At 45.5% G+C, this 15,837-nt stretch overlaps 1 protein-coding gene across 1 annotated transcript in view; it reads left to right on the forward strand.

The window, feature by feature from the left end:
* Window positions 1-15,837, forward strand: part of LOC144099448 (NADPH oxidase 4-like) — a 147,633-nt gene that overhangs the window by 116,392 nt on the left and 15,404 nt on the right. The window contains exons 7-14 of the mRNA XM_077632751.1: window positions 1,639-1,711; window positions 3,689-3,769; window positions 4,924-5,077; window positions 9,982-10,224; window positions 12,474-12,536; window positions 13,352-13,412; window positions 13,942-14,008; window positions 14,991-15,110. Of these exons, the coding sequence (XP_077488877.1) occupies window positions 1,639-1,711; window positions 3,689-3,769; window positions 4,924-5,077; window positions 9,982-10,224; window positions 12,474-12,536; window positions 13,352-13,412; window positions 13,942-14,008; window positions 14,991-15,110 (862 nt within the window). The remainder of the gene's footprint in view (window positions 1-1,638; window positions 1,712-3,688; window positions 3,770-4,923; window positions 5,078-9,981; window positions 10,225-12,473; window positions 12,537-13,351; window positions 13,413-13,941; window positions 14,009-14,990; window positions 15,111-15,837) is intronic.

Below are 15,837 nucleotides of genomic sequence, written 5' to 3' on the forward strand. Positions count from 1 at the left end.
TATTTTTATGGTCACCAGTGATGTACTGCCACTACTACACAGAAGCTTCGACGGACGAGGTTCAAAAAGAAACGCTTTACTGCGTATTATCGAACTCTTGCCCTCAGAATGGCGACGAGCAGTAGATGGCATAGACTAGCAGAGAACTGAAATATTAGGCGTAAAGAAAAATCCGGAAACAAGAACATTTTTTTCATCGCTTATGATCTGTTGTTTTTCCATGAATCCTGGAGCTTTCACTGCTGAACATATTTGCATGAGGTTGCGATGTTTGCGTTTTATGTCGTTATCACCTTAAGAGGAAATTTGTTGCATTCAGTGCAGAGGCTTTTCAAAAGAACGACTAGCAAGTTAGCTCGGATGCCACAAACTACAGGTTGCTGGGAAATTGTTAGCACCTGAAGTTGTTGAAAAAAATTAACAGTTTAGTTTGAATGCCTCCACGTAATAGTAGGAGTCCACAGTCATACAGGCAGGGCTATAGACACGGCTTCTCTCTCCCTGTGCACAATTAGCTAGACGATGATTATGGTGGTAGACAGCTATTCGTAACGCATTTAAGGTGTACTACTCGCAGGGTAAAAACGGCGAGAATTCGTCCAATATTCTGTGATCATCTTTCAAGAATAGCTCTAGTAAGAAAAATAGCAGGATAATTACTATCATATTTAGTCGGGCATTATCAGGGTAGCATTGCGGACGTACTGAATGCCATAAAATCTGTAATAACGAATTGAATGATAGCTCTTTCTAGAAGCGAATGGGCTTTTCAAAGATGTTTTTACATAAAATTAATATATTCAAGGAGTCATTAACCTTCTGTAAACACATGTGTACGAATTTCCCTGTGCTGCGTCCTGTAGCATAAATGTATCGGGTAGCCCACTTATTTCATGTGTGTCAATTGCACTGCAGAAATATCATTTACGTTTGCAATAAAAGTGCAGTGTTATTGTTTTTTTTTTACCAACGGTGTAAATAAAAACCAACAGCCCTGTGCCTGTCCTCAGCGCGGAGGTGTGTGGCAGCACAATTATGTGGGCAAATACCTTAATTTGTCTGTGTGGAACTGTCCTGCGCGACGAAAAATGCTCAGGCGAAGCTGGGCAAGTGGGTTCCAAAACTTTACCGTCTTTCGTGCAGAACTTTAGAATCCGAAGTAAACTTAACGCAGAGTGGTTGAACAAGTGTTGATTAGAGTAGCGGCAAATCTAGATAGTTGAGTGAGACCTCGCATAGTAGATTCAGTGAGCATCATCTCCACGACCAGCACTTTGCGCTTCATTCTCGCACCTGAATTTCTCCCGTCTGAATTTCTCCTCTCCACCTATGGCGTTTGGCTTCTCTTGAATTTCTTGAAATACACCCATTTCCCCAAGGGACCAATCCTCTGCGTTTGATGCTTTGTAAGCGTCCATTTTTTTTATCCAAATTTTAGCTGTGATATCATAAACTTGAACTAAAACATTATGCTCTTTTCTTTTCCCAGAGCTTTACGCTTATTAGCTTCCTTTGCATAGCTAGCTGCGCTGTCCGCAGAATGCTATGGAGAGAGACAACGCATGCGAAGTAAGATTTCATTGAAGTCACAAGGCTAGTCGTCCAGATGAAGTTCAATGCATGAACATCATATTTCAGTTCCAGGCTGGACGGGTCTTGCCATGGTCTGCCTCCTACTTTTTCTCTCCGTAGCGTCGCTCAAGTGCGTCAGGTAAGAGGTGGTTACCATATAATATAGTTTCTCGTTTTTCAACGGCAGCTTGTTCTTCAGAGTGCCTATATCTGGCATTGTGAACAAGTTGGTTTCCATTTTATTAAGAGAAACAACATGCCTTAGACTCTATTTTCTTTTTGTTGCAGCACATGCCATTGCTTTTCATAACTCTATTGAACGCGGATTTTGGAGGAATAGTACGTTCATCGCGCCTGTGGGACTTATAAGGCCTTAATTACAGATCAGAAACAGCCAGCATGTGTAATCTCCTCTGTTACATCAGCGAATTTAAGTGGGAAGGGGTGCAGAATGCACATGGAGGCTGAATTTTTCGCAGGATCTGTGGGACGCGCATCTTGAGAATAGAACCACTTCCGACTATTGCCTCCTCTAAGATTTACCCGAAAGTCCAGCCCTGTTAGTTTTCTCCGCTGTCATTGCCTGCTGCACTTGAACTCGTATGCCGCGTGGGATGGTGCAACACCTGCCGTGGACGATACTTGCATAAAGGTGCCTTACGATTATGCCGCACATTGTCTACGCGCATTATTAGAGCTATTTATGCTTCAGGAAAGATACTGTCGGACGGTTGTGCGACGAATTAAGCGGAACATGATTGCTCTGACACGGCTGCAGTAGATCTGAACGCGGCAGGGTGGCTGTGCCGCTGCGCCCATACCGGCTGTGCCAGTGATTGGTCGCTAGCTTCCCCATCCCATCTGCTGCTGCTTCTGTAACGATTGACGTAACGAAAATATTAAACGAAAAAAGTTACGAAACGCTAAAAATACGGTCCGAGATGTCTTGGCGACTAGTTTCTGTCACTAACTGCTAAACGTTATATCTCAGATGTTTTTCAACTGTTGATTTTCCTTTATTCTCGTTTTTAGTCCTTGCAGCACTTCTTGTTAATTTTACTGGTGATATCACTTTTGATTTTTTGATCTTTTGCAGACATAAACGAAATTTACTTAATCGGCACGCACCGCCGCGCTCAGTTGTGCACGTTGATCATGCTTTCTTCTGTGCGATTGTTTTGATGCGGATCGAAGCGTGTATTATGAGATTTTGCAAATAAATCACAAACCAACAGAAACCGTTTACAAAGGCCTCTTTGCCTCTTTTCTGCGACCCTATTATTGACCCCGCTTTGAAAAATAAAAGAGCGGTGGTTGTTATCGTTGGCAAACATATACAGGGATTTTTTTTTAAACTTTCATATAAAGTTTTTATTTCGAAAGCAGGGAGAGATACCCTGCTGTGGTCTGTGCAAGTGAATTGTGCAGCAAGGTGAATAATATGCACATGATAGAGCGCTACAGTTATACTATTCATTAACTAATGTAACTAATCGACCTTATTACTTATGAATTTAAGGAACAGTATTGTGTATTTGAGGGTTGTCGGAGGGGAGCCAGTTTTTCAATTATTTTATTCGGCGATGTGGGTGGAAATATCTAACGTCAAAAATCCGCATTTGACAGGTCATTGAGTTGGCTTTCCCTCATTGCATAATAATGAAATGACGCCGCTGCAATTGTTTTTTTCTTGTACCAAATACAGACGCAGTTTGCGTATTACATGATGCAGAAGAACTTAACTTGATTTGGGTGACGCTACCACTCGCAGCGACGCCATTTTATTAGTATGCAATGTGGAGAAGGCAACTGAATGAGCTGTCAAATGCTATTTTCCTACTTTCGGTTTTTCGAACCGTGCTCCCGATTAAGAAAATTTCGAAACTGGGCCCACCTCTGACGTTGGTGACCTTCAATTTCGCAATATAAAACCTTGACCATCAAAATAAAAAAATGAAATTTAGATTAGTTTTTAGAATGAAATTTCAAACCAAATTTGATTAATTTGATTAAGCTGAAGGGTCCTGAGAACAAAAAGCGTTGTTGCTCTGTAATTATCCACAGAAGCTACCGACCTCTGGTGTGTTGATTTTGAAATTTATTTATTTTTCTGCAGGAGGTCATGCTACGATCTCTTCTGGTACTCGCATCATCTCTTACTACTATTCCTTGTTCTCGCGATATTCCACCCTCTCAGGTAAGAATAACAGAGAAGTGTCCGTGTGTATAACCTGAAACTAAATGAACAATACTTGGTGCTTGTTATCTGAGCAATTAATTTTCAACAGTTCTAGCACTGCATTAGACATCTCCGAATAATTTAAAAGCAAATTCTGATCTCATGCAGCAAAAGGAGAAAGATCGCTGTTTATTAAACCTTGTGCAGAAAATTGGGCGCATCTTAGCCTTTGGTAAAAAATATGCCGCTATACATAAACCATAAAAAGGCAAGCTCCTTGCAATTAAAATGCATACGTTTAACATTTAGAGCCCTCAGAAACTATGCCTGGTACCACACCGTGCTGCTCCGCGCGCACTCTTGCTATTGAGCCTGGTCTTTTCACCTATCGCACTCCAGAAACAGGTGATATTCACTGTAGTCTCTTTAGCTCGGCTATAAGAATGATTAAAAAAAGCGCTTCGAAGCAAACAAATGAATAAATAAGCAAAAAGAATAGTGCAGTAGTTTGGAAACAGCTCATAGCATGCGGCGAGAAATCGGAAAGTACGCTCAAATAGAAGGTTCAGGTGCGTAGCAGATGTGCGCCGACGCACGATACATTCAGTAAGATCTTCTGTATAACTGAATAGAGAACCGATAATGAGAGAAACATGATGATGCAGCGGTATGCTGAAGTTTTGCGTAACAGAATTCGCTTTGTTTTGTACGTGCACGTATCCTCATGACTTTGTATGCATGGGGCGTCGAAATACCTGTGCAGGTGGGCTTAGCAAAGTGCAGAGGCACTTTCAGGTGTGCATAGTTCGCTGCATGGCTGTCAACGAGCATACTGTGCTTTTTCTCCTTTTAAGTTATCGCATATTCACTTCATCTCAGCAGAATAATAGCGGGCCTGGCGTTTGAGAAGTAAAGATAAGAGCTTTGGTTCAATTACTTGTTTTTTGTATAGTTTCTCGCACATGCGGCCCATTTCCGGAGTGGTGGAAGTATATTGATTACAAATTAAAGTATCAATTTTCGCTTTGTTCCCCTGGCCTCACAAAATGTTTGTGGGAAGAGCTAGGAAAAATATACATCTAGCGGCATGTTCTGGAAATTCTTGAGCAGCAGCGTAAAAGAAATAAGCACGTCGCTATTTGTACAGGATCACTTTTGTGTTCATGCTGCAGCGGAGTTCTGAAGGAGCAAGTGAACACCGACGAACACGTTCCTGGATGCCAATTCATGAATGCCAGCAGAAAAGATGAGGTTCCTTATCCAGAGCCGCGGCCGGATGTGGGAGTCTGTTTTGTGGCGCCCATCTTCACGTCTCAAAAGAGCGAGGTAGGTCCGCGCTGTTGGTGTTTGACAAAATATGAATCCCTATCTCGGCTACGAAACTCAGGGAGTTGAATCCTATGAAGGCCCCGAACAAGAGCAATAAATGCTCTTAGATGTAGCGTGACACGATTTCTGTAGTTAGTGACGCATAGAACACTTTAGGTTTATGAATAGCGTATCTTAACTTTCCTGCTGTCTTTAAAGAAAGCGAAGCCGTAGGTATGTCTGAAGCAGCAATACAGTATAATAGAATTATGAATGACAAAGGTCAATTCGTATTGTCACGGAAAAACAAAAACAAATCAAAGGTAAACAGGACCCTAAGAAGTGAAATATAATTGTTTTTTTTAAACGTCTTTATTTCTGCATAAAATAGGCCTAGCCTTGCGGCAGAAATGAGGGGCTTCATGGGGGTGGAGGTGGGGGAGGGGGAGGTGGGCTGGTCTCCACTTCTTCTTCAAAGTGGGGTGGTCCTGTGGTCGGCTCTGCGAAGAAACGGCCAGGCCCTTCTTCTTCCTTGAAGTATAGGAGAAAAGCCCGCCAGAGCCGGAGTGCGTCCGATGATCCGATGTGTAATGGTGGATCGACCCATTCCTGCAAGGTGCCAGGTCGGTGCCCGCCCAGGGACTGAAGTGCTCGCTCCCGCACCACGTCAAAAGCAGTGCAGCGCCACAAAAGGTGTTCGGCCGTGCATGCCGGGCATTGAGTTTTTGGGTGAAGATACAGTTAAAGACAAAAACCATTATTTAAGCCCTGAGTATTTCGCAGTTTTTTCAGATAGAGTGGCCGCGCGGCTTGCGCATGACAGGCTTAACTTTTGTCCTACCTTGGGGAAAATGACCGTGTTCTTAAGGTTTCAGTACATTCTTTTCTGTGAAAATCTATAGGATTCGAAATTTAATGCAATACCTGAAAACAGCTAAATAAAGGTTTTTTTTTGGAGATATATATTTACACAACAAATTGCGGTTGCAACAAAAAACTATTTGCTAAAAACGAGATTCTAGGAAAAATTGAACAAAACTTGTAAAGACATACTTGTACTTAAAAAGAAAAAAAATGTGAATAATTTTTTTGAAATATGCAAAACGTTTGTTATTGTATTGGCCGCTATCTGTAAAGAAAATTTAGTTCTATCTTGATTAGTATTCTCAATACAAAACAATAACTGGAAACCGTATAGTTGTGCTTCGTAGTGTTTCAGGCTGGTGTCCGTCGCCACCGATGTCAAAACTGAATCGTCTTCAGCATCTTGCATCATCTTCACACTACTTGTTTCACGGGTCGTCGATTAAATCACTCACAGACGAAACGAAGTCCTGATTTTAAGATGTTTTAGAGCACGCAGCGCGCATATGCAGGCTGCCAAGTGACGGTAACGGAACTGCGCCTTCGGATCGCGTCCAAGAAATGCCGCTTTGAAGGGCGAAAAAACTACATCGGAAAGGAAACCGGAAACGCGCATCGTGCCTGTAAGCAATACGGAGGGCTCTGCAGTCGAGCGGCGAAGTCGTTTGTGGGCAACATGGCGGGCAATGAGCGCAGTTCCGCGTCTTCGCAGCGCGTTCGGAAGTGCCCCCTCGCGGGACAAAATAGAACTACATTGGAAACGAAACCGGAAACGTGCATCGTGCCTGTAAGCAATACGGAAGGCTCCGAAGTCGGGCGGCAAAGTCGTCGTTTGTGGACAACATGGCGGGTTTGGTTGGTTTTTTTGGGGAAAGGAAATGGCGCAGTATCTGTCTCATATATCGTTGGACACCTGAACCGCGCCGTAAGGGAAGGGATAAAGGAGGGAGTGAAAGAAGAAAGGAAGAAGAGGTGCCGTAGTGGAGGGCTCGGGAATAATTTCGACCTCCTGGGGATCTTTAACGTGCACTGACATCGCACAGCACACGGGCGCCTTAGCGTTTTTCCTCCATAAAGACGCAGCCGCCGCGGTCGGGTTCGAACCCGGGAACTCCGGATCAGTAGCCGAGCGCTCTAACCACTGAGCCACCTCGGCGGGGCTCAACATGGCGGGCAATGAGCGCAATGAGCGCAGTTCCGCGTCTTCGCAGAGCGTTCGGAAGTGCCCCCTCGCGGGACAAAATAGAACTACCTCAGAAACGAATCTGGAAACGCGCATCGTGCCTGTAAGCAATACGGACGGCTCTGAAGTCAAGCGGCGAAGTCATCGTTTGTGGGCAACATGGCGGGCAATGAGCGGTTCCGCGTCTTCGATAGATAGATAGATAGTTGAGGCCTTCTTCTTTGTAACGGGTGGGCACCACTAGGTTGGGCACCCAGACCAAAAAAAAAACAACAAAAAAAACAAGAAGATGGAAGCGCACAAGGAGAGAAAAAAAGATAAAACGCACAAAGAAAAAACGCAAAGGCTAAAGTCAGGAGGTGGGGGTTCGCTCATCGACCTCGTTCGCTTCCGACTCTGCGGTTTCGCGCTGTTAGACACAGTGCTCCACCAAAGAGTTAGTCGACGCTTGGTTCGCAGCACCCCCTCGCTCTTGTCCTTGGAGCTGTCTCCGTCGTCCACTGCAGGACCGTGAAACCAGAGCGCCTGTGGGAATGTGCTGCCCTCTGTCGGCATCGGATGGAGTCTGCAGTAGAACTTTCTGACGGGCTAGTTGGTACATCTCTATTAAACAGCGTGCGCTAACAGGACGTACACAGGAAACTTGGAGACAGAGGAAAGAAGCGCATCTTTGCGCTTCTTTCCTCTGTCTCCAAGTTTCCTGTGTACGTCCTGTTAGCGCACGCTGTTTAATACGGATGGAGTCTCGGGCACGACATCACCAGGTGCTCGATGGTCTCCTCCGCGTCGCCACACGCTCGGCATATTGCTGCCTGTGCTTCTGGTGTTGCATCGAAGCGACGACGGTACACCAGTGTTCGCTGCGCTCCGGCACGGGCCTCAAGCAGCAATGCGCTACCCAGGTCGCTGTCAAAAATCTTTTCGGGTCCGATGCTGTTTTTGCACTCGTGGTACAGAGCGAGTGTCGTTTTTTCCGCGAGCGCCTGCAGCCATTGGCGATTCTCTTTTTCCTGGACCCGTCTTCTTGCCTCCTGTTTCCATGCCGCTGCCGATTCGGCACTTATGGGTGTCTGGAAAAGTCCATACTTGCCTTCTCTCCTGTGGAGGCGCTTCACCCATGTAGTGCGTAGGCATGTAGCGCGTAGCTTCTTCCAAGCATACACCCCTGAGGAAGCCGGGCGCCGGGATGGGGGACGCTTGTACCCATTTTTACCGGTGGGTTGCTGGCGGTGGGTTAAGAACCAACGCGTTCGGAAGTGCCCCCTCGCGGGACAAAATAGAACTACATCGGAAGCGAAACCGGAAACGCGCATCGTGCCTGTAAGCAATACGGAAGGCTCTGAAGTCGAGCGGCGAAGTCATCGTTTGTGGACAACATGGCGGGCAATGAGCGCAGTTCCGCGTCTTCGCAGCGCGTTCGGAAGTGTCCCCTCGCGGGGCAAAATAGAACTACATCGGAAACAAAACCGGAAAAGTGCATCGTGCCTGTAAGAAGCTCTGAAGTCGATCAGAGAAGTCGTCGTTTGTGGGCAACATGGCGGGCAATGAGCACAGTTCCGCGTCTTCGCAACGCGTTCGGAAGTGCTCCCTCGCGGGACGAAATAGAACTACATTAGAAACGAAACCGGGAACGCGCATCGTGCCTGTAAGCATTACGGAAGGCTCTGAAGTCGAGCGGCGAAGTCGTCGTTTGTGGACAACATGGCGGGCAATGAACGCAGTTCCGCGTCTTTGCAGCGCGTTCGGAAGTGCCCCCTCGCGGGACAAAATAGAACTACATCAGAAACGAAACCGGTTCTTTGGCTACAAACTGCATCCGCAGTGTGGTCGTAAGCAACGGGGAAGGTTCCGTAATCGGAGCGCGAAATGATTGTTGGCGGGCTGTAACGATGCTCAATGGGCTCGGTGCGGAAAGAGTTCGCTGGAGATCGCTGGGTCTTTGTGTTCCAGTGGATTAGCTGTGCCAAATGATGTTGATGATAGTAACCATAATCAACAGACCTTATACAGTGTTAGTACGTGACCGTGGCGACTAAAGTATTACTTCATAGTAGACATCTGCTAGAAAAAGAGCGATTTACTTTGAAGCTACGGCTTGCCAGCACGCCGCTTTCTGCAGTTTGATGCATCAAGATAATGCCTTCTCTCCAACATGCCACCTTCCCGCCCTGCCTTTGCGCTGAAGTTAAAACGTGATCTGTGGTGCCTGTCTGAAAGTTGCGGGATCATAAGTGGAGTGCAGAAAAGTTCACAGGAATGCACGCCTCATAAGTTTTGGCTTAAAACCTTGCCGTTCATGTTAGGATTTAAGCAGATGGCAGCTATGCTGCCTAGTAAGGTTGACTTTCTTGCTCGCCGCCACTCAGAACGATAAAAAGGTCCAAGATTACGCCACAGTCAATTGTTATAAAGAGAAAAAGAAGAAATTGTAGTTTTGAAGCGATATCTACACTACGCTGTGTGAAGAATAGGTCACCAGACAGAGCCGGACGCGTTAATGCGCATTAGAGGACGCGTTAGAGGCGCCGCTGCCGCCGCCGCAGTAACTCTGCAGCATCTGCGACAGAATATGTGGGGAGTAAAGGAGTCCCGACGCATGCGCAGTGGCTACGAACTTCTTCACGGATCACCACTGTGTCTTCATAACTATAACCACCTTCTGCCGAATAAAGAGCTTTACCATGTGTATCAATGCGAATGAAGATATCGCGTACACACTATGTTTAGCGGAGCTAAAGCATCCGCAATTTTTAAACTAGAGATCCGTGGCGACATGTTGGCTCACGCGCGCTCTGTGCGAGTGCGAACGAGCCCTTAAGCCGCTTATCCCTGCGTGCGCGCTCGTGCCGGCCGGCGTGGCGGTCTGCTGCAGTAGACGTGGAAATGGATGCTGGCGGCCTTTGCGCTCTTCGGCCTGGACGCCTGCTGCCGGCTCTACAGACGACGCTCGGCCGCGCGTCTCGACGCCGTCCAGCTGCACGGCGAACCGCCCTCCCGCAGCGTGGGCACCACTACGGCCGCCAGTGCTGGCGTCACGACGCCCGCCGCCGACCCGTACCACGACTCGGTCGTCGAGCTGCGCCTCGCTAAGCAGGGGATGCTTGCCAAGCCTGGACAGGTGCGTGACTCCGGGGGCCAGAGATATCCTGCCCTCTGACCTCTGGAAGTATCCATCTCTTTTTTGCGAATCGCTTAAATGTGAATTGACAATTCTAGCCTGGGGAAATTTCCTCGTCACTTTCCATATTGCATTTTCTTTGAATTCCTTTTGGAGCATAGCGAATTGGCTTTTAGCGAGGCAAAGCTCAATCGCATCTGACTCCCTCTATCTCATTTTTTGCTGTTTTTGGGAGGGAAAATTTATGCGTACAAGGGGCGTATGGACGTGGGTGCATAAGAGTAAGAGTACCGTCAACTCAGTAGAACAAGATAGAAAATTGGTGCAGCGATCATTGTGTTCAGTGCAGTGAAGGAGAAAAAAAAACTTATTGAGAACGAATTATTTCTGGGTGGAGTCAGTCTTTATGCGACCCTATTAGACTTGGCTCCCGGCGGTGTCCTACTGACCGGCTGTTGCTGGTTTTCGTACTTCGTGCTGGGCGGCTTCCCCTCCCACTGCTCGATCGTTGGGTTTTCTGCTTTGTGTTCGTGTTCGTTTCTTGGCATGCCCAGGCCGTATGGTGCAGATTGGGTTATTCGTCGCAAACTTGCCACTTATTCAAGTAAATTGTCGGATGGATTTCTTGCAGCCTGATTGAGTCAGGAAATCTGTTCATTTGTAACTGTCACTTCTCTCGCTTGTATGCCACAAAAGCCATGTTTCCACGAGCGAATCATTGCTTAGCTTTGGAAAAGTGCACGTGCTTTATGCTGCTTAGGAACTAAGCTTCCACTGTTCCAGAAACTGAGCACCATGCCTTGTTACCACTGTAGTGCTCGGGGAAGAGGTTGCGCATTTCTTACAGCCAGTGTTACTAGTCTGGTTTTCCTTCGTGGTGCCGGTCTTGCTCAGATGAAATTCGCTTTTGTAGCAGAATTTCACCAGATGGGTACACCCTTGCAAATCGAGGGTTGCTCAAGTCACTTCGCTCAATTTGCATCTCTCTGAGCCGCAAATCGGGCGTCGCGTCGAACTGTTTCATCAGTATAAGATGAATTCCATGATTTTTGGCTTTCACATGATAGAAAAAGCCTTTCCTTCCAGCTGAACTCTCTCATTCCGGTTATGCAGTTTACAGCTTTGTTTCAGTTAAATTACGGCAATAGTTATCACCTTATTTGTACAGAGAACCTGACAGGCTAATAGCGAGTGCTGATTAATAGGAAATTAATAGTGTAATAATATATAGCTCAAAGAATTGATTAGAAAGTAATAGTACTTAATAGTAGGTCCTTGTAAAAAAAAAGGTCACATGCACACTTGTGTGTCCTTTGTTTGTATGCAACTAGCGCTTTTCAAAAGGCAATGATTCAAATTAAAGTAGATGTTCTCTCCACTGGCGTGAAATATCACGCAGTTCGCTTTCTCAAAAGGTTTCGCAAAGCCTTGTATTCATTGCGCCAGTGGACAGACAGAAACACTTTTTATATAGGGTCTCATAGGGCACTGTTGAAGTGCGCTTTAACCCAGTGGAGCCGCGAAATTGATTCAGCTTTAATAATACAGAATCGGAATTAAAAAAAAGCTTTTAAGCGTTCTAAGGTAGCTCAATACTGCTAGCCGGTCGCTTTGATGGTAATTGGCCGGTGAATTGTATTTTTCGCTTATAACTTGCGGTAACGAAAAAATGCCTTAGAAATTAAGGATATATTACAACGAAGAAGGAGAAAGAACAATATTGTATAATTTCTGGCGTGCTGTCCGAGTACTACTCATTACACTGCTTCCTAAGAGTTTTAAGCTAGAATAATTATTGCTCTTTCTTTCTTGAAATGGTGCGGAGGCTGTCGCCGTACTATTAGGCGCTTTTAAAATTTCTGGCGTGCCTCCCGAGCACTATTTATTACACTGCTTCCCAATTGTTTTAGGCTAGAATAATCATTGCTATTTCTTTCTTGCAACGATTCGCAAGCCGTCACTGTACTGATAGGCGAAGCAGAGCGCACGTCTTTTGCTTTGAAGTAGCCCATCTAAAATGGAAAATATTTTGAGTAGTACACCTTGCACCTTAATTTTTTATTTAGACCTAATGCATAATATTATATTGCTGATAATTACAGTGAATATGCGAGAAATGGTGTTGTGGAAGTGTTCTGCGAGAAGCTATCCCGGCAAGTAACTTAATATTTGTTGTCAGGGGCTGTGCATTGTATTTTATGCGCATTTTTCTTTGTAATAGGAGATGCGCTGCTCTTTTTTATTTACAGTATGTCCTCTTGAACTGCCCGAAGATATCAATCTTGGAATGGCACCCTTTCACTGTGACATCAGTGAGTAGAATTAAAACTATCTTTTTACCACACATGAACTAGGCACCTGCAATTAATTTTTCTTTATTTTGAGTGTCGTCGCTAGCTCTGACGTGGATGAGATACTGCAGCTGATATTGCCATTACAGAAACTTTTTTTGCTTGCATGTTGCTTTCACACCGTAGGTGATCAGTGAACAGCCGTGCACCCTAGCGTCATAATATAGTTGAGTTTTGTCAGCTCGACCTCGAAGAGCATTGAATGTTTTCTTATTTACATAGAATTCAGTCTAAAATACACCAAGAAACGGAAACAAGAAACGGATGCTGTGTATTGGCCGTCCGCACTGGACACGTATCAACGCCTTCTAAGCCTTTCCGCGCTCATGTGACCGCTAAGAACTGGAGATAAATCATTAATCGATGCGGCGTCCACCGTGATGCTTCGGAACCAGATCAGCACAACGTGTCCGCCGTTTCCCCGCGGCCGACAAATGAAGGCACTCCTTCGCCGTTACGTGCGTACATGACCAGGAAGGGCGTGATAAAACGGGGTGCAACGATGAACGCCATGGCGGAGGCCCTGTGTATTATCAGGTATGGGCTCAGTGTTAAGGAATCTGCGGTACTTGCTGCGGTACCAATGGGTCAAGCGAGAGTGCAATTGTTAAATGCAGGAGCGTGTGGCATTCGTAAGTAGACGCTGTACGCTCGGATTTTATACCATGATTGTCCGGTTGTGAACACAAAGGATAACTGGAACAACTCTTCAAACTTGTTTTTGTGTGTTGTGTTGCAGAATTATTGTCAACGGTATTGTTTTATGTACATTACAGTGCTCCAAAAGTGGCGACAGCACATTTACGCTACACTTGACTACGAATGGTGACTGGACCGGTAAGTGCATTGTTGTCTGTAAGCACTTCCGCAGTCTCAGTGACGCAACATTGTGTTATATTATGTAGTTCCATCTTACGCCGTCCAGGATTCTAGAGGGTAGCAGACATTACCTGGCTGAATTGTTGCGTGCACAATGGGCCTGCAGAAAAAGAAGCAAATTTCCGGTGCTTATTCCTAAATCAGTCAAAATAACGTGTTGTTCAAGGACTCGGAGAACGTGACAAATAATATAATGACAAGACTTTTGCAGCACATTACTGCTGCAGCGCTTTTAAACATTTTAAACAGCCTGCTAACTGTCAGCCCCGTCCGTTTAGACTAGAATTTCATAGTAAAAATAATACCATACGTTTTTCTGACTGTACCGGTACAACTGGCCCATTATGCACAATGGTCTCACTGACGCAGCTAATTGGCTATCGGAATTATTCGCACGGGGTGCAATATTCCTGCCCATCGCTTGATGGCTCAAAACCATGTAATTTGCAAACGTTTATGAAATGCTTTTGGTGGGCTTACTTCGCAGGTGTACTTCGGACGAAGCTCATCGCGCCAAAGGTCTGCAAGAAAAGTGATAAACCTGCATATCCAAAGTAAGCATGGCTGGACAGCAAAGACAGGTTTTATGTCAGTTACCTTCCTTTCTGCAATATATTATTATCTTCGTTTCCACGGTTGGCTATCTGCGTTGTTCATTGTGTGCTCATTTGTTTTACACACGTCATTAGTGTGAAAAAACCGCCCCATGATACCGCCAATTGCCGTTGGATGTGTTTGCACAGCGAAGGCCCAACTGAAGAGTATTCTAGGCCTCCCTGTGTATGCTGTTGTAAGTTCTGTATGATGCCGAGAGCGTGACCTTAGTAAACAACATTAGTAAATTATTTCGCTGCGAAGAGTATTCTAGGCCTCTCTGTGTGTACTGTTCTAAGCGCTGTATGATGCCGAGAGTGTGACCTTACTAAACAACATAGTAAACTAGTTCACTGGGGACAGAGTGACTTGATGGCGTACCCGCTTGGTATTGTCTGTCCGATACACGGCACAGTATGCGTCCGTACGCCTATACCAACTGTATAAAGCTGGAACATTTGCATAGTAAGTGAAATAAATAATCAGTATGGGACGTATTAGCTCGGTAGTCGTTGCATACACGGAAATGGTTTACCCTAACGGTGCATTGTGGCCTGCGCATGTACCCAGTTGTATAGCCTAAAGGGCGTCATGAAGTGAGATATCGTGCGATTGTGATGCTATTGAGCTGTTACAGCACTTCTGTTTTGAGACAAATGCTTTTGAAAGACCATGTTAAAGATCTTTGACTGCTAAGTAGCCTGCAACTTAATCGCTCGCGTTTTATTTCATTTAATGATAAGAATATTAATGGCCAAATATCACCATACGCTGTTGCATGGGATGAACTGCAACAAACTATCAAGATGATCGAAAGCACCAGCGCGGTTTGCGCACATGCGTATGATTCACGACACTTGGTCTGACCAAATAAGTGTCCAATTTATACGAAGAAGAAGGTAATGAGCAATATTACATGTCATGTACCTTTTCGCATTTCAGGCTGTACGTTGACGGTCCATTCTGCAGCAGGTCAGAACGGATAGGGCGGAACGCCATCACCGTTTGCATCGCCGGTGGCATCGGGATCACCCCGTTCGTGTCCTTCTTCAATCACATTATGTGAGTCCACGGACTGCACTGTGTGCAGTCTATGTGTGCAGACCATACATACATAGACCGCCGCATGCGATAACCTACGAAGTTCTCCTTATGAACATTGGGCTAGAAGTACGCGTCGGCTATGGCTGTTACATTTCTAGCCCATGGCATGAAATGACACACTAACATAGTATGTAGTAACTAATGTATTCACCTATCGAGATTTGTTCTATTCTTGCATTTTAGCACTTTTGCATAAAAGCTGTGTATTTTGGCATTCGTGCCATTATTGGTGAAGTATTCAGAGACGCGCTGGCTCCAATGAGAGAAGTTCGTATTGCGACGGTTTTCAACATTTTGAGGGAAAAAGTAATTAAGGCAGAGTCAAGCTTACCCTCAGAGCGGCAAGCTTACTGGTGCGGCAGGCTTACCATCAGATGCATGAGCAGACTTTTCCTGTCTGACAACCACTTGCTAGTTGTGCTGCCGGAAGAACAGTGTAATCAATCTTGGCAAGGGCACGATTGCAATGTGGATGAGCCTTAGGACAAACTCTGTGAATTTTACGAAATTAATGACAACGTGATTTATATTTATAGGTGTTTAACGTCCCAAAGGGACCAGGCTATGAGAAACGCCGTAGTAAAGGACTCCGGAAATTACGACAACCTGGGGCCCTTTAACGTGCACTGACATCGCACAGTACACGGGCACCTAGCATTTCGCCTCCGTCGAAATGGGACTGCCG

This window comes from Amblyomma americanum, chromosome 7, assembly GCF_052857255.1.
Source record: "Amblyomma americanum isolate KBUSLIRL-KWMA chromosome 7, ASM5285725v1, whole genome shotgun sequence".
NCBI classification, from domain to species: Eukaryota; Metazoa; Arthropoda; class Arachnida; order Ixodida; family Ixodidae; genus Amblyomma; species Amblyomma americanum.